The following is a 19338-nucleotide window of genomic DNA, read 5'->3' as shown; positions in this document are numbered from 1 at the left end:
AGTGAGTTCCAGGACAGCCAGGGCTACACAGAGAAACCCTGTCTCAAAAACAAAACAAAACAAAACAAAACAAAACAAAACAAAATGGATCAATTCGTATTCTTCTACATGATAACTGTCAGTTATGCCAGCATCATTTCGGTTAGGTCTGTCCTACAGAGATGCAGCTTGAGTGTGCCTCTAAATGCCTCCATCGTTTAAGAATGCTAAAGAATGAAAAGTTCCTGCCTATTTTAAGTCAAGTTGCTTGGGAGAGGTCCTGTGGTCTTGGCTGTATGATTCATGCACAGTCAGTTGGGTGGTCTTGAGCTACCCATCATTCAGGTTAAATGGTTCGGCACGGAGCCCACCTTCCCCAACTATGACTTTGACATTGCTCAGTCTGCCAAGGGTAGGGAAGGAGCTAGAGACTTCTTTCATAGCAACTGGACCTTTGAGAGCTCCCTCCTTTGGCTGGGAAGAACCTTTATGGAAGGAGCTCCAGGTAAGAGATAGGGAGCTCTCTTTGGGTTTGCAGGAACAACAGAGAAGGATACAGGTAAATCAGAATTCAAGGGAAGAAAGTTAAGGAGCCGCCTTGGGTTTGGAGTAGCTGAAGAGAAAAGGAGACAAGCTCAGTAGAATGACACAGAAAGGTTTCTAAAGAGCTAGCAGTTTAGTTGTGAAAAAAAACAGGCTTGTAAATAGATATTTTATGTATAGTTAAGAAAATAAAGTTACCTCACCAAGCTAGCAGGTTTTCACCTCACTTTATGCCTCCTATGTCTTTATTGATGATAGATATTAGTTACATTTAAAAGGATAAATATTACACCAGATCTCCAGGATCTAAGGTTTAAATCTCTTCTTCTGGGTCCCCTGAAATCCTGAGTCATCTCAGAATCCTTCATGGAATTGTCCCTCATGCATTTCTTATCCCTTTGAAACCTGAGGTATACCTTTTTCCAGGCCCACGTGCCTAAGGAAACATTGTCAGATATACATCAGTCTTAAAAACTTAACCACTCTTTTAATCTCCACTCTGAATGTGTAAAATAAAAGAATAAGGTCATTACAGTTGATTGGTGAATGTCTTAGGGTTTTACTGCTGTGAACAGATGCCATGACCAAGGCAACTCTTATAAGGACAACATTTAATTGGGGCTGGCTTACAGGTTCAAAGGGTCAGTTCATCATCATCAAGGTGGGAACATAGCAGCATCCAGGCAGGCATGGTGTAGGAGGAGCTGAGAGTTCTATAGCTTGTTCAGAAGGCAAACAGGAGAAAACTGGCTTCCAGGGAGCTAGGATGAGTCTTAAAGCCCACACCCACAATGATATACTTCCTTCAACAAGGCCACACCTACTCCAAAAAAGCCCCACCTCCTAACAGTTCTACTCCCTAAGCCAAGCATATTCAAACCATCATGGTGAATACATTTTTTAATTGGATATTTTCTTTATTTACATTTCAAATATTTTACCTTTTCCCAGTTTCCCCCTTCCTGGAAACCCCCTATTCCATCCTTCCTCTCCCCATGAGGGTGTTCCTCTACCCACCCACCCACTCCCACCTCCCCACCCTCAGTTCCCCTACACTGGGGCATCTATCTAGCCTTCACCGAACCAAGGACCTTTCCTCCCATTGATGCCTGACAAGGTCATCATCCTATGCTACATATGTGGCTGGAGCCATGTGTACTCACTCCTTGGTTGATTACTTAGTCCCTGGGAACTCTGGGGAAGAGGGTAGGGTCTGGCTGGTTGATGTTGTTCTACCTATGGGGTTGCAAACCCCTTCAACTCCTTCGGTCCTTTCTCTAACTCCTCTGTTGAGGACCCTGTGCTCAGTACAATGGTTGGCCTCGTCTGCCTTTGTATTTGTCAGGCTCTGGCAGGGCCTCGCAGGAGACAGCCATATCAGGCTCCTTTCAGCATGCAGTTCTTGGCATCCACAATAGTGTCTGGGTTTGGTAACTGTATATGGGATGAATCCCCAGGTGGGACAGTCTCTGGATGGCCTTTCCTTCAGTCTCTGTCTGTACTTTATCTCAATATTTGCGCCTATGAGTATTTTGTAAACTCAGGGCTGAAATCAACCAAATAGAAACAAAAAGAACTATATAAAGACTCAACCAAACCAGGAGCTGGTTCTTTGAAAAAAATCAACAAGATAGATCAACCCTAACCAGACTCACTAGAGGGCACAGGGACAGTATCCAAATTAATAAAATCAGAAATGAAAAAGGAAGACATAACAATGGAAACTGGAAATCCAAAACATCATCAGATCCTACTCAACAAAACTGTAAAATCTGGATAAACTGAACGATTTTCTAGTCACATACCAGATGCCAAAGATAAAACAGATCAGATAAACCATCTAGACAGTCCCATATCCCTAAAGAAATAGAAGCAGCCATTAATAGTCTCCCAACCCAAAATAGCCATGTACCAGATGGGTTTAGTGGAGTATTCTATCAGACCTTTAAAGAAGACCTAATACCAATTCTCTTTAAACTATTCCACAAAATAGAAACAGAAGGAACACTACCCAATTCATTCTATGAAGCCACAACTGTGCTTATACCTAAACCATACAAAGACCAAACAAAGAAAGAGAACTTCAGACCAGTCTCCCTTATGAACATTGATGCAAAAATGCTCAATAAAATTCTTGCCAACTGAATCCAAGAACACATCAAAATGATCATTTACCACGATCAAGTAGGCTTCATGCCAGGGATGCAGGAATGGTACAATATACAGAAATCCATCAACATAATCTACTACATAAACAAACTCAAAGAAAAAAACCCACATGATCATTTCATTAGATGCTGAAAAAGCATTTGACAAAATTCAACATCCCTTCATGTTAAAAAACTTGGAAAGATCAGGAATTCAAGGCCCATACCTAAACAAACCTGTAGCCAACATCAAACTAAATGGAGAAAAAACTTGAAGCAATCCTACTAAAATCAGGGTCTAGTCAATATAGTACTTGAAGTTCTAGTTAGAGCAATTAGACAACAAAAGAAGGTTAAAGGGATACAAATTGGAAAGGAAGAAGTCAAAATATCACTATTTGCAGATGATATGATCATATACGTAAGTGACCCCCAAAATTCCAACAGAGAGCTCCTAAAACTGATGAACAACTTCAGCAAAGTGGCTGGATACAAAATTAACTCAAACAAATCAGTAGCCTTCCTCTACTCAAAGGATAAACAGGCTGGGAAGCAAATTAGGGAAATGACACCCTTCACAGTAGTCACAGTGAATAAATCAACAATGTTATGTGACACAGTCACCCAGTAGATGGCTACCATGCTCCTTATTTTACATCAGAAGGACAGGGCATCCTTTCAGTTCAGTGATAAGCCAGAAATTAGTTTAAAGGTCCCATAGAAGAAAAATTCCCAGCTGCTCTCCACAGTCCTTCCTCATAAAAGTCCAGAGAAACAATTCTCAATTGCCTTTTAGGTTCCATGAGCGTTTTATGGTGGATGCTTCATTCAGCACCAGCAACTTCCATATGCTGGGAAAAGACAAGAAAAGGACCACATTGTACCTGCAAGAAGGTACAAGAATGACTATCCTGGGCAACTCTAACATCACTTCACTTAGACTTTGGCAGGCCCATGTTATGATCAGGTGGCTGACATTTTATTCTCCCCCCCCCCCATATCATGGCAGACAATCAGCTCTGCAACTGTTAAGTAGCAGTGACTTTGAACGCATTTTGCACTATGAGTTGACCCTGGTCCTATGGGGACAGTGGATGAAAGGTTGTAGCTTAAAAGTAATTTGTTTCTGTGGCAAGCAGGGGAAGCCTGGTGTGAGCATGTAAGGAGTAGATAAATTCTGAGTGCATGTGTGTTGTTGGCATGCTTCACCATGTCAAGGACTTCTATGTGTCCAACTCATGGAAACGGGAAAATGTCCCTCAGGTAAGGATCAGAGGCTGGAAAAGCTTCCCCCTGAACCACATCTGAATGCTGATAGTACATGTGGTAACTATCAACCACAGCTTCTCCTCGGGGGTGACTGTAGCCTGAGACTTCACCCTTCCAGAGAAGTATAAAGATTAAGCCCACTACACTATGTTTAGGTACGGGCCTTGAATTAAGCCCACCTCCTTGTTAGGCCACATACTATAAGCCCACGTCCTCACTTGGCCGTAAAATAGAATGCCTCCTCCTCAATCCAGGCATCTAAATAAACACGCTGAGGTTTGGGCTGCAGCTGGTAGCCTCCATCAGAGTCAGCACAGCCTACTGGATCCCTGCTTTCTGGTTGTGTCTGAGTGCCTGTACTTCATTCCCTCATTGGCCCACTCAGGTTTCTAGAGCCAAGCCATGCTGGACATAGTGTGGCATTTCAGTGTAAAGTTGACAAGGAATGGACTGTGATGGCCATTGCTATAAGTTTGTCAGAGTATAGAGCCACCACGGAATAAAACTCTTGCCGTATCCGTGTGGGGATTTCTAGATTAGGATAATGGAAGTTGGAGGACCTATCTTAAGTGTGGGTAGTGTCATCCCAGGGGCTGGCTTCCTAGATTGAATCAAGAGTGATCTGAGTACAGCATTTCCCAACCTGCTTCTGGCTGAATATCATGTGTCCAGCTGACTCCAACCCCTACACCATGATGGGCTGCAGAACTGTGAGCCAAAACCAACTCTTCCTTCTTTGCACTCCTTTAATCGGATATTGTCACAGCAACATATAACATGACTAATAGGCATGGTCAGTCTCCTCATTCACTCAGGTTCCTCATTAGGTTTCCAGGACTGGCTCACACCGGCCCACAGAGATAAACAACTGTCACATACGTTGTGAAATGGAAGCTTGTTTTCTCTTCTTTATAATATGCAAATTTAAAGCCTTATGGTCCCAGCTTGTTTCTGCTACATGACTGAGCCTGCTGTCTTTTATTAATTTTTAAATAAAACTAATGGCAGGAAACAATGGAGCAGGTGCTTCTCACACACTCGGAGAACGTTGAAGGCCAGCTCCATGTGGTCACAGATACTCAGAGTTGTTAAAAGGGACAAATGCTGTGGAGGTTTGGGCTCATATGTTGGAATGATTGGCCACCAGTTGGTGGAACTCTTTGGAAAGGATTAGGATCTTTGGCTTTATTTTCAAACCTTTGAGCCCAGTTGTACTGGCTGGTTTTGTGTGTCAACTTGACACAGGCTGAAGTTATCACAGGGAAAGGAGCTTCAGTTGAGGAAATGAGATCCAACTGTAAGGCAATTACTAATTTCTCAATTAGTGATCAAGGGGGAAGGGCCCCTTGTGGGTGGGACCATCCCTGGGCTGGTAGTTTTGGATTCTATAAGAAAGCAAGCTGAGCAAGCCAGGAGAAACAAGCCAGTAAAGAACATCCCTCCATGGCCTCTGCATCAGCTCCTGCTTCCTGACCTGCTTGAGTTCCAGTCCTGCATCCTTTGGTGATTAACAGCAATGTGGAAGTGTAAGATGAAAAACCCTTTCCTCCCCAGCTTGCTTCTTGGTCCTGATGTTTGTGCAGGAATAAGACACCAGCTTTGCTCGCTCCCTCTGCCTGCAGCTTTCTCTTGATCTGCAACTTGTGGATAAGATGTGAGTTCTCAGCTACTTCTCTAGCACCACGTCTGCCTGCTGCAGTGCTCTTCACCACAATGACAACCCTCTGAAACTGTGAGCAAGCCCATTACTAAATGCTTATTTATTTATTTATTTATTTATTCATTTATTTATTTATTTTAGTGTAAGTTGCCTTGGTGATGGTGTTCTTTCACAGCAGTAGAATAGTATCTAAGACAAACCATTTTGTTAATCATTCTTCGTTCTCTCTCTCTCTCTCTCTCTCTCTCTCTCTCTCTCTCTCTCTCTGTGTTTCTCTGTCTCTCTCTCTGTGTGTGTGTGTGTGTGTGTGTGTGTGTGTGTGTGTGTGTGTGTGTGCTCGCGCGCATGCGCATGTGTTCGGGCAAGCAAGGGCAAACATACATATGTGAATGTCAGAGGTTGACATCAGGTTTTTTTCTTTGATCGCTGATTGCTGTCCCCCTTGTTTATTAAATTAGGGTGTAACCATATAGGGTTTTTCTATGCCTGCCACAGTTCTTAAATAATGACACGAAATATAATAGCTTATATTTATTTACAATGTTCTTTGGCCTTAACCTAGCTCGCTCCCCGTCTAACTCAACTTATATTAATCCATGTATACTATTCTATGTCTGTCACGTGGTTGGTTACTTTACCTCAGTGTTATGTATCCAAGTTCCCCCACATCTTGGTGGTAAATCTCCCGTCTCTCTCTGGTCCCTAGTTCTCCTTTTTCTGCTGATGTCCCACCTGACTATCCTGCCTTTTGATATAGGCCATAGGCTTTTAATTTTAACCAATCACGAGGTGCCGTAGGCAGGGGAGGAAGGACAGAGACGCATCTTCACACAGTGTACAGAAGCATCACTGTAACTATCTAGTTTTCAACCCCATCGGAGACCCGAGAAGAGTGACTCTTACCAGTGTAAAGAAGAAGTACAGAGCAAGCAGCTTCCGAAGCTGCAGTCACAACCGAGGTTGTTGGCTACCTGAACAGTCACACAAGATTTCTCTGTCTCACTGGTAGGGCAGTAAATATTTAAAAGCCACTCTGATGCTCCTGGAGGGTGAATGTGCATCTCTGTACCGACCAAGAGCTCTGGATTCACAAATGAAAGACAACCGCAGACAACTTTTGTATTTTAATTTGCCTTAGCTAGCTCAGTGGTTGGGCAACTTCCAAACCCCCTGAGTTATCACTTTCTAAATCTATATTTATATTTTGCTGCCCTGTTTCCTTCTGGGCAGCTTTCCCTTTGCACCTTTATTTTGGCCAGCTCACCCTTCTGCTCCTTCACGGTGTGGTCCATCCTATGCCCCTCTCGTGGCAGACTCCTTCCTTCTCCCTCCCCTGCATTTTTCTCTCCAGGAATCCTCAAAGTCCCGCTTCTGTCCTCCTGCCCAGCCATTGGCTGCTGGCTCTTTATAGACCAGTCAAAAAGCCAACTATTGGCAGGGACCCTCAGTGGACATGCAAGTATATAAGCACGAATCAAATCCCCAACACACTGGCCTTCTGGCCAGAATATCTGGCAAACTTTCTGTGAAGCAGGAATATTGAAGGATTTGTCTACCTAGTCTTGGCAAATACTTGGCAGTACAAAAACACTCCAACATCAGGGTCTCTCACTGAACCTGGAGTATACTGATTGGCTAGCCAGAATGCACCAGAATTCTCATTTCTCTCTCCACTGTTGTGATTACAGACATGTGAGACCATAACCAACTTTTTATGCGGGCTCTGGAGATCTGAACTCGGGTCCTTATGCTTGTACAACAAGTGCTTTACCCAACAGGACTTCTTATCCATCTTTGACTGCACACTTCTATACTAGTGAGACAATCCAATTTCAGTGGTTTGTGGATCATCCCTCAGCTTAGTATTGGTCATCCCTCAGGGGTAGTTTGAATGAGAATGCTCAAATAGGTTCATATGTTAGAACACTTGGCCCCCAGTTGGTGGGATTGTTTGGGAAGGATTAAGAGGTGTGGTCTTGGAGGGGGTATGTCATGAGGGGTGGACTTTGAGGTTTAAAAAAAAAAACATTTCCAGTGGCTCTTTCTTGCTCATGCTCGTGTCTTAAGATCTGAGCTGTCAGCGTTTGCTCCTGCCTGCCTGCCTGGTGTCATGCTCCCTACTCTGTTGGTCATAGATCCACCCTCTAAGACTGTAAGGCCAAATAAATGATTTCTTCTCTAAGTTGCTTATGGCCCTGGCTAGAAGAGACAGACATCTCCTTTCTCTTTTCCCACGCATCTCAGTTACTACTGCCCCCTTCCTGTTCTGTGCATTGTAAGCATTTTATCTCTCTTTTCCTTTCTTATCTTTATTCTATCTTCAGTGAAATCTGCCCAGTGCCACATGAGAAGCAGCTATCACCATAAGGATAAGACTGTTTGCTTGTCTGATTAGCCATGAACAAACTTACTCTTATTTTCAAAGTCTTCACCATCACCAAGGAAGCATTGAAGACAACAGTTTTTCCTTTAAGTACTCAAACAGGGATTCAACTCTTATGTCCCTGCTCATGACAATTAAATAGCTGTGTCAGCACCTTTTCTACTTCTGATAGAGACAAGGTAGAACTAAAACAATTACACAGGATGTTCGCCTAGCATATGCCAGGTTTTGGGTTCAGTCTCTAGAACTACACAAACTGAGCAAGGCAGCTTATGTCAATAATTTCAGTGCTTGGCAGGTAGAGACAGGAGGATCAGAAGGCCAAGGTTACCCTCAATGAAATAAGGAGTTCAAGGCTATCCTGGGATACACTGCCTTAAAAAGTATATATATATATATATATATATATATATATATATATATATATATATATACTTGACTGTCTCCTTTGCTTCATTTCAGAGTCCCAGTCCATGGACCTGGTATTGCCCATATTTCTGGTGGGTCATCCTACTTCAGCCTGATCTAGATAATTTCGCAGAAACATACTCAGAGGTATATCTCTTCAGTGTAGAATTGAGAATAGATATCAACCTTCATGCCTAACATAGATCATTTAAAAATTCCTGTCTGTCTTCTTTACTGTTGTGTCTTCTTTGATGTTGTCCTTACTCAGCATTTTTTCTCCCACCCTTACCTTGTCATGTTCAAATTTTCCAAATAATTAATTTCAAAATTCAAACCAACACAGTTATTGGATTTCCTTTGAGTGTGTTGAGTACACTATTTTCTCAGTATTTAAGAAATATCATCAAAGAATTGCATCCACATTCATCTGAGTAGAAAAGTGCCTTTTGCCTATATGTCCCCAGAACACTCTTTAATGAAAAGACAAACGGAATCCTTTAGACCAGAAGCAAATGTTGAAAAACTTTCTCTCTCTCTCTCCTCATCAACTAAATAATTCTAAAATATCCATTAGTCAGTATTGATATATTCATGAAAAAAAAATGCCATCATCAATGGTACTTAAAACGTTAAGAAAGATACCAGGTGTGGTACAAACACCTGCGACTCCAGCTCTCCTGGAGGCTGAAGCAGAATGTGGTCCGTCCCAGAACCTGAGCTACAGAGCAGGACCTGGCATCAAAATAAGGATTAGAAACTTTTAAGGGCCTGAGGGCATGAGGAAGAAGCAGGCCATTTCCCTGTGAGGGGCCCTGAGTTCCATTCCCAGAGCTGCCAAATAAACTAGACACAGGCTGTCCTGGCTGTGCCTTCTACCTCAGCGACTCTGGAGACCTGGTCCCAAGAGCCAGGGCTGGGCTTGCTCCTGCTGGATTGCTTGCCCTGCATGTTCCAGGCCCTGGGTGTGAGTGCTGGCACCACTTAACTAGTTAAAAGGAGGTAAGCACTACAGAACAAAGGATAAAATTTAAACTGGTTCCTATTAATATATAATTTAAGAACCAGAAAAACTGTGTCAATGAGTTACACTACCATAAAGCTCCAGTTTTACTCCAAGGAACTGTCAATATTTCGTAAACAGGAAGGTCTTAGGGTGAACGCCTCATGATGAACCAAATCATCTTTCAGCTGAGGTGTGCGGCGCTCAGTATGAAGTAAGGCTGGGGGTGGAGTGGAGAACCGGTGAATTGCATTCTCATAGACTCGGACCAAAATGAGAAATTACTTAGACCGGTGGCTGTGGGAACCTACCTGATCTCTCCAGTTAGATTTTTTCTATCTGAAGAGCCCATGTCTGTGCACTGGGCTGAATTCTGTCAGCACTAGGTAGCAGCAGAGGTGACTACACTACAGGAAACGGTTTATACTTTCAATCTTCTAACCCTTAGCCATTCTTGACTATGGAACAGAAGAAAATTTAATGGGTAAAACAAAAACTGTTATTCAGGCTAAAAAAATATGTATTCTATCTTATTGGTATATTCTTTTAGGAAGCAACTCACAATTATCACTAAACTATGATAAAATTTAATATAAAGGTTTAAAAATTTTATTCTTCTCTCATGCCATACATACATCTCATGGGGGGGGAGTTTCTCCTCCCTCCCTCCTCCGAGCTACCTCTTACTTTTCCCCTCCCCCACATCCCCTCCTCGGTTTCCCTTCAGAAAAGAGCAGGCTTCCCAGGAGTATCAGCTGATCACTGCATAACAAGACACAATAAGACTAGGCACAAACCCTCATATGAATGCTGGGCAACCCAGTAGGGAGAGAAGACACCCCAATTCCCACCGTTAGGAGTCCCACAAAGACACCAAGCTTAGATAAAATATATGTAGAGGACCCAGTGCAGACCCTTGCAGGCTCCAGGATTAATTACTTCAGTCTCTGTGAACCCCTGTGATTCTTGCTTAGTTGATTTTGTGGGCCATATTTTCCTGATGTCCTCGACCCCCTCTGACTTCTACAGTTCCTTCCCCTCTTCCATGGGATTCCCTGGGCTCTGAGGAGAGAGACCTGATGGAGCACTCCAGTTTGGGCTATCTCAGGCTAATGTTTCTTAATTGTTTGCAGGGGAAATCTCTATACAATTTCAAGTAACTTTTTTTTTTTGTTCTTGCCTTACCTTAATTAATGATATAGAAATTTAACAGAATTATGACATATTTAATAAATTTATTCAGATCTTGAAACATTCAAGTAATGGAGACTGTGCCTTTGTAAAACCCAAAATTGTCAATCTTTGTTTTTGTTTACTGCTTTAAATAATTCATTAACTATCGACCCAATAGTTATCGACCAGGAGCTTTAGTTCAAAATCCTGGAATTATAATGCAGGAACAACATGAAGAAATTTTGGGATATTTATTTACTCCCAGAACCACTGACTCTTAAACATTTTCTATTTAAATCTCATATTAAAAATAAGAATGATAATCTCGGCTCTTGAGAGGCAGGAGAATTTGGAGTTCAAGTTCAACCTGGTATATTCAGTGAGTCTGTGCAGACTGAACGGTCAGCACAAACTGAACTTTTAGCGCGTCCCCTTGAGTCCACTTTCCACATATTTACTTCTTTCTCTTTCCCCAAGAGCTTGCGGTCCTTGCTGCATTCTCTTCTCCACCCCCCCACCCCACTTCCTTCAAGACTCTCACCTCACCTACCCGTGCAACTCTGATGTCCCCAGACCTTTTCAGTGCTCCCTTTCTGTCCCCAGCAAGTCCCTTTCTGAAACACCCTGCTCCTGTCTCCCTGCTCCCTACTCTCCTCGAGCCTCCAAGGTCTCTTTGTAAAATCCTGTATGAGGTAATGTTACATACTCTCAAATTCACATTCCAGGCCCCTTGGTCCTCTCATTTCTAGAACTTCTGTGACAGTCTGATCAATTTCTACACCAGCCACCACTTTCATTTCCTTTTGTGACGGACTACACTCTGGGCTCCAGATCTGCATATCCATTTGCGTGCTGTTCCTTGCTGCTACATCGCAAGATCTCCTCAACTCAACTTGGGACTCCCAACTTCATTCCTTCATGCAAGTTACTGGTGTCTCCGGGAATGGCATGGCATCGTAAGCACACAGCTGCACAATCCACAGACTCCGGGATTGGTTTGGAAAAAACCCCTTTCCCTTAGCCCTGTTCCCTCACACCGTCACCTCTCAGATACCACTCAGATCCACCAGCCTCTGCGTCTGCGTCTGAGCTCATGTTATCTGCGTGTACCACCGTGGCCACATAGCTGACTTCACACACCCCTCTTCCCGCTGCTGCAGCCAGAAGTGCTTCTCTCTCTCTCTCTCTCTCTCTCTCTCTCTCTCTCTCTCTCTCTCTCNCTCTCTCTCTCTCTCTCTCTCTCTCTCTCTCTCTCTCTCCCCCACCTCTCAATGTCAGTCTGATTAAGCTGTTTGGATGTTTGAAACTCTCAGTCAGTTAACATTTCTTGCAGTAATAACTGCATGCTCCGACTGCCTCTCCCCACTCCATCCCTATCCAGGTACCCACTCTGGTTTCTCTCTGGCCTGCTATTTTCAGTTGCTTAAATGTGTTAACTCTTCCCTCAGCACAGAGACTCAGCTTGCTTGACAGTTGTTTCCTCTGCTTCCTGAGGTTGCCTAGGTAACTCATAACCAATTGACTAGATATAAGGTCACTTTCTCACACAAGCCTTTCCTGACCCCTGAAAATGAATCACATCCCCAATTCTACACTTTCTCTCCATGGAAATTCTTATCATCAGCTGGGTGTGGTGCTATAAATCTGCAATCCCAGGACTCCAGAGGCTGAGGCAAAAAAGATCCCAAGTTCAAGGACAGCTTGACTGTGTCTCAGAAATGCAAAGGGCTGGGCATGTAGCTCAGTGGTAGGGTTATGTACAGGTCCTGGATTCAACCGACAGCATCATGAAAAAAAAGTCACCACTAAACAGTGTATAGACTAACAGTGGGATAAATGTTGTCTTCTGTCCATCTTTGGCCTTTGGGGTCAGGGACTTTACCTTTTTGCCCTTAAAACTCACTGCAGTGCCTCACACACAGCAAGAACTCAGGAAGATTGATCTAGGTGTAGCACACCGTAGTTACTGCACACACCAGACTGAAGCAAAAAGTTTGAGGCTAGCCTGGACTACATAGTAGATTCTGTTTGAGGAAAATAAAAAGAATGAGAAAAGAAAAAGCCATTTGCTGATTGAACAAAACATGAACAAAGGAATGTTATATTTAATCATCCGTGGACAAGGTGGCAAAGCGATTGCCAGGGTTTTGTTTGTTTGAGACAGGGTCTCGTGTACCCAAGGCAGGTCTCAAATTCAAAATGTAACCCGTGCTGTTTGTCAGCGGCTGACCATGCCTATCTCTGCCTTCCAAGTACTGAGATTACAGGCATGCACTACCGTGACAACCAGTGGTTCTATTTTACAGTTCACATCGCCTGCCTTCTTAACAATGAGCTTATCCTGAATTTCATTCTGAATCATTAGATCCAGAGCAAACTCACAAGCCACTGAGTCCGGTTTCTCCACCTTACCATTTTCTTCAGGTGATGCTTACTTAGCAAGGGGATGCTGTAGGTATAGTCATTTTTCATTTTTTCTGTGAAGTCTATGCAATCTGGTTGCTTCATTTTTGAATGGGCTATTATGGTAAACCATGCCACTATTTCTAAGAAGAGACACCATGTGTAGGTCAAAAAGAGCAATTTTGTCTTTTGCAATAGAGATTCTTGTTAAAAAAAATATGCTGTTAATTTGAAAGCTAATATCTTTCAAAGTCCATCTTATTAGGTGAGCTCATCATTGTGATACTCTAAACATGAAAGAGAGAGAGCCAGTTTTCCGTATGGAAGTGGCTCATGTGTTTTTAAAACTCACATAATATGGCCAGTGGTTCATGAAGCAGCTGGTGCACTTAAAGGATAAATAGGTTATCCTTGAAGATGCTGGGAGATCTGCTTCTCAAGGGTCTTTGTGCCATAGATGAAAATGGAATCATTATTTTTGAACTGCCTCTGCTCACGTCAGTGACTCCCCGTAGCAGCCTGTCCACTGGCTATAAGAGCCTGAGAATCCTTGGCAAATCGTAGGCAGGGCCAGGCAGAGCTAAACTCCTGGTAAGCTTTATCTCCTTTTCTGTGTTTCAGCTTCCATGTCACAACTAGAGTTGGAAAGTTATCTCTACTTATGCTGTTGTGGTATGTGTCTGTCTGTCTGAGATGTGTATATGTATATGTTGGGGACATTTCTCAGTTTAGGATACTTTAAGTTTTCTTTTTGTTGTTTTAAATTCTTCGTTTTCCTCCTCTCTCTCCTTCTCTTCTTCCTCCTCCTCTTTATGCCCCTCCTCACCTCTTTCCCCTCTTTTTTCTCTTCCCCTCTTTCTGCAACTGTTTTTGCTTCTCCCTTTCTGTAGTACCGGGATTGAACCCAGGGCTTTGTGAATGCTAAACAGCCACTCTCCCACAGAGGTATACCCTCAGCTGAAGTATTTCTCTACCACTTCATTCCTACTAAAAGAGTCTGCTGACTTAAGACACAGGTCATTTAAGATTGTGTTTTTATTTTGAAGCTTGCATTATTTTGGAGACTACAAAGTGTGTATTTTTTCAAAGATGCAACTGGTATACCTAGACTTTCTAGATATAGTCCCAATTGTTTTGCTCAGCATAGTAAAGGGCTTCCATCATTGAGAAGTGCTTTAAGCTAATCCACTAGATTTGGAGAGCCTCATTTGCACCTAAAAATGGTCATAAAATTTAGGTGAACCAATATACTATTTTTTTTTTCATTATCTTTCCAGATCCATGTTTCTGTTTCTTTTCTCTGACTGTTTTGGTGGCCATTATTCCCTCTGTAGTACAGCACCATGTCCAAAGCACACCTCCTGATGCTCTTGGCTGCCCTGGTACTGACTAGCCACGTACACGGAGCCACACTGAGAAATGAAGACACGTGGAAGCCACTGAGCAACCCCAGAAACCGAGAACTGGTAAGAACATACCCAGGAGCACTGGCTGAGGGGTGCAGAGGAGGCAGCCAAAGGCTGGAAAGATTCTCATCCGGACAGGACTAGACTTTGCTCTCCTGGTGGCTGGCATCCTAATATTTCTCTAGTCAACTAACACTTGTCTCTATGTGTTGAAACAAATTTATATTAGAAGTGAGTTTATACATACACAGCATTTGCGTTTGTAAGTGAACTTATATCTACATCAATTTAGAGCATTGGTTTTTAATATACATACAACATGAAAATGGTATTAGAACTTAGCTTGGTTATAGAGAGCTTGCCTAACATGCAGTGAGACCTGGGTTTGGACCCTCAGAAAAAAGGGGAGGAGAGGAAGAGATGGAAAGAGGGGAAAGGGAGGAGGGGGGTAGGAGAGAATCACCTTTAGTAAGGTATATATTGAACAGATGCTAAAACAGATTATCCCACAACAGCATTTGCAATGTTTATTTGCAGAAGCTGCAAGTTGACCCTGTCACAGTTGTCAGTTTCAAGCAAACAGATATCTAGAAAATAGAATTCAAAAGATAAGTAAAATACTCTTTTTAAAAGTATGCCTAGATCAGCAAGCATGTTGACATGCCTATTTGAATGTAGCTTTTCTAAGGAGAGCTAAACCAATACAAACTTAAGGCAATCCCGTCATTAGCACTCTGCACAGCTTCCACCTGCTCATTTGCTGAAGGCTATGTGGAAACTAAGGCAGAACAGCAACTGGTATCTCTTCAAGCAGAGGGGCAATGGAGCTGATTTCTGTGGAGTCTGGTTACATCTCTGACTGTGGTGCTCAGAAATGCTACACTGTGGGTCTCTGCCTGAAGTTCGACTTAGTAATGTATATCTTCCCTGGGCTGCAACTCAAAGGGCTGAACTGTCTGGTGAGAACCAACATGTCAAAAGCAGGCAGGGTGGGGAAGAAATGGGCCAGTCTAGATTGTTAACTTTCTGCTCCCCCAGTTTAGTGTTTAAGTCACAGGAAGAAGAAAAGAAGGGAAATGCAGACTGGGCTCTGAGCATTTGAATTCCTCATTTACATAAGGCCTTGGACATTTTCACTGTCTCTAGTTTTTCAGAAGCCTCCAGGCCTACTTTAAGGGCAGAGGACTTGATCTTGGGAACCTTCCAAACACCTTCTTCATGAATGAGGACCCCAGACCTCTCTCTTTCGGGTCAGAGCATATTGCTTCTGCATTTGCAGACTACGAAGAGCAGAAAAACTCCCTCCGTAATTCCTACAAAGGCTGAAAGCCCAGGTAAATGTCCCTTCAGTCCCGGGATCTGGCCAAGCACACAGCTCATGCAATAGAGATTTTGAAAAGATTTCTTAGAATTAAGTCCTCAGTTATGATTATACTCGTCACTATTAAATATTTAAATTTGTCTCAGGCATTTCATAGTCCGTTTTTTAAAAGAAACAATAGTGATGATATTGAAGAATTGCTTTCTAGAGAGAAGTACATTAAATTCACAAAATTGTCACTCTTAGGAGGATTTTTAAATTAATGAAATACCACATACTCTTTTTATGTATTTTTTCCAGATCTTGTCCTATAGTTTAAGTTATATGGAAAATTATATGTAAAGAAATATGTTAAACTGATCACTTAGAATAAATGGGAAAGTTAAATGACTACTAGTTCCTTTGGGGGGAAAAAGGGTTGTGCATGTCTTTCATCTTGAACTTTCTCACCTAGAAAAACAATTTTAGCAAAGATGGCATTTTCCTTATAGGGAAGCATTTAAAATGTATTTATAGTCAAGATTTAAATTCCTTTTTTTTGCATTTTTATGAAATAGATGGGTATGGTTTTAGAAGCAGCAGGTATGTTACATTCAAAACATTATGATTCTTACTTGTTTAGTTGAACAATAAAGGCATGGGATTATAATCAAAATTGTTCATTTTCCCACTCTTCCAAAGAGACAGGGATTTCTTGTGAGTTAGCAACCATTGTTCTGTATGGCCTTTGTGAAAAGCTTTCCATTATTAATTTTATTAAATGTGATGGCAGAAAATGATGATTATTCTAAAAAGGTGGAATCTATCACGTGGACTATGCACTTGAATGCTGCTCTAAAGTGAGAAAATAAAATAGAACAGCGACACCAAGGAGCTTCCCTGACTGTTTTTCATGCAGAGGCTCTAGGTTGTGACTAGAGACGAAGAGCAGGATTGTAACACATGCGCATGCTTGGTGGGATGCAGCTACATCACTTCATTGTGGGTTTCTGGCTCATAGGAAACCTCAGAGAAACAAGATAAATACTTGCACAAAGAAGAGTCTAAGGGCAGGAGACAAAGCATTCAGAAAGAACTCAACTTCTTAGAGGAAACAGCTTCTGGTGTAGGGTGTAGGGTGTTTCTGAACGATGAGCTCTTTGGCTGTTTCTGGTGGGGTTTTTTGGAGGGCGGTGGGGGGTGTCTGTATTCTCAAATGTTCTTTATTGCCTTGCACTGCAACACTCTCTTGCTTTTTTCAGGTGACCATGTTAAAGCTGCAGAAGAGCTTTCCAAGAGAAAATTCAACCAGCACTGAAGTCTTGTGTGTGTTTTCCCTTTATACTTATTTTGCTCTACATTCCCAGATTTTGCATGTAAACAGCTGGACCTTTGGAACACATGATACTGACATGTATATTTTGGTATTTTTCTCTTTTATGACTGTAACTATTGAGTGGGAGGTTGCATGTATTTGAAGGAGTTACAAAAATACCACAGGTGAAATGAAATGATAATTTTCCTAATTAGATATTTTATTGAAGATTGTCCTTTATATTCATTATCTATTATCATTCATTATCTATTATCTAGCAACACTTTTATTTAAACAAGATACATGTAGTTGTTACTAGAGTATATTGTATGGAATAATAGAGATTCTGACCTGATTGCTACAGTGTATCATATGTAATAGGGATTCAGACTTAGGATTTGTTTTTCTCTTTTCCTCCTAAAAAGATGATATAGCCCTACATTTAGCATGTACTATTGAAGTCTCCCCTGCTAGTCTTGTACTGAATGAAGGCAGTGGATACCCACATAGAGCCGAACTAGAAAACAAAGAGATTCTAGTTGCTGCAAGGTCTCTGGGAGATGTTTGTATGCTGTGCTGCAAGGTCTCTGGGAGATGCTGTGTTCAAAGGTAAAAAATTGTCCCATGTCGATTATCCCTGCTTTACACCAACCTTACTTTAAATCCAACTCACCTATCAAGGAACAGTAGCAAAGGGTGAATTCCCCACTTTTCCAACAAAGCCATTCTCTTTGTCATAGCTCATACCGAGCTCTTCCAATCCCCAGAATTTCATTTGACATAGCTACGCTTTCTGTTTATATTTTTAGAAATACTGGCAACATTTTCTCTGTGATTCAAACAAGAAACATTGTACTAAAATTCGCAGAGCACTGTTGTGGGATCACAAGTCAAATCAGCTTGCTGTAGCCTTTTGTAGAGTCAAGTTGATGCTGAATATGAAGAATAAAATATTTGTGTGAGAAGCTGTGCATTTGGCTTAGTGTGTTTTATTGCAGGCAGACACATAGGTACCTGATTCTGGAGGGCTGTTTGGTGTTTGTGAGCAGAAACCATTATGTGACTCCTTTGCTGTTCTCCAGAAGCTAGCACAATGTCTGTCGTGTAGCAAGTGTTCAATTGAATACTTGTCAAATTCAAGTGCCTTCCATCCTTCACACAATACTAAACATAAACTAAAGCAAAAGACACTTTAGTTAACAAGATTGTTATCCACCATTCAGAAATATTAGTAATTATGAATGAGATAGTCCTAATTGAAGTATGTAACAGCTTATTCAGGTAGATGGCTGGGTGCGAGCTTCTTCACTACCATGGAGTTCCTAAGTAGAGCTAGATACTTGTTTTTTGTTTCTCAGTGTTGCTTCTAATCTAGGTGAGTGTTTATTAATTTCAAAGTCCTTGAAACTTATGGGTACCCATAGGAGACTTTTAGCTGTAAGCTTGTAAGTCACAGGGCAGAGGTATGTACCCTTTGGCTTAAAATTTTCTCCCCAGGGTATCTGTGAGTCTCATACTGGTTTAGTTTCATTAATGTATGGTCCTGACAGTGGGAGAAGGCTGTTTTCACAAGATGTGACTGTTTGCACACTTGTTCCTCAGACACTACAGTTAGAACCTCCTTCAACTCCACTCTATCATTTTGCTAGCCAGAACCTCTCCACACACATTTCTAAAGCCCATGGGGAAGAGAACAAGTATGAAGGCGGCCCAGAGTTGAAGTGTTTCCTCTAATGGAAGCAAATGTACTTTAAGAGCCATAGACAGTCAAGAGTCACTTGGTGCAACTCTATATAGGTCTTCAGCAGCCTTCCCACCCTTTGAACCTCTTCAGTGAGAATTCTATTTCCAAGATGTGGCCTATTGTCCTGTGTTATGGATCTAGTGCGGCCAAGGGTTTCTGAGAGCATTGAGATTTTATTCTACTTGTAAAATACCACCCTTCTAAATTTTCATCAGTCCTAGCAGGCAATGAGATTCCAGATCAGAGACAACTGTTCACTGACTTGGGTGTGGCAGGAAACATGACTCATACTCCCACTGGGTTCTCAGTCATGATTTACTGAAGGAGGCATTCGGACGTGGGTACACAGGTGTTGGACACTCTCTTCTTATTCTGAGCTTGCCGGGGGGAAACAGGTCCAACAGGCCTTAGAGGGAAATAGTGTCTTTATTACAGAGATTAGAAAGCAAATCTAGGTCAGCTGCCCACCCATTGAACCCTGTGCTCAAGAGGAAGAGGCAGGCAGGTGAGTATCTGAAAGTTCAAGACCAGCCTGGTTTACATAGTAAGTTCCAGGACAGGCAGGATGGGAGAGAGAGAGAGAGAGAGAGAGAGAGAGAGAGAGAGAG

General features: G+C 42.2%; 1 protein-coding gene across 1 annotated transcript; it reads left to right on the top strand.

The window, feature by feature from the left end:
- The first annotated feature begins 3869 nt into the window (after nucleotides 1-3869).
- Nucleotides 3870-15697, top strand: C5H2orf66 (chromosome 5 C2orf66 homolog). Its single transcript, XM_021197708.1, has 3 exons — nucleotides 3870-3932; nucleotides 14300-14431; nucleotides 15518-15697. Exons 1-3 carry the CDS (start codon nucleotides 3870-3872, stop codon nucleotides 15695-15697), a joined length of 375 nt encoding a protein of 124 aa, XP_021053367.1.
- Nucleotides 15698-19338: the final 3641 nt, after the last annotated feature.

Source organism: Mus pahari, chromosome 5, assembly GCF_900095145.1.
Source record: "Mus pahari chromosome 5, PAHARI_EIJ_v1.1, whole genome shotgun sequence".
NCBI lineage: Eukaryota > Metazoa > Chordata > Mammalia > Rodentia > Muridae > Mus > Mus pahari.
This window is presented reverse-complemented; position numbering and strand designations above follow the sequence as displayed.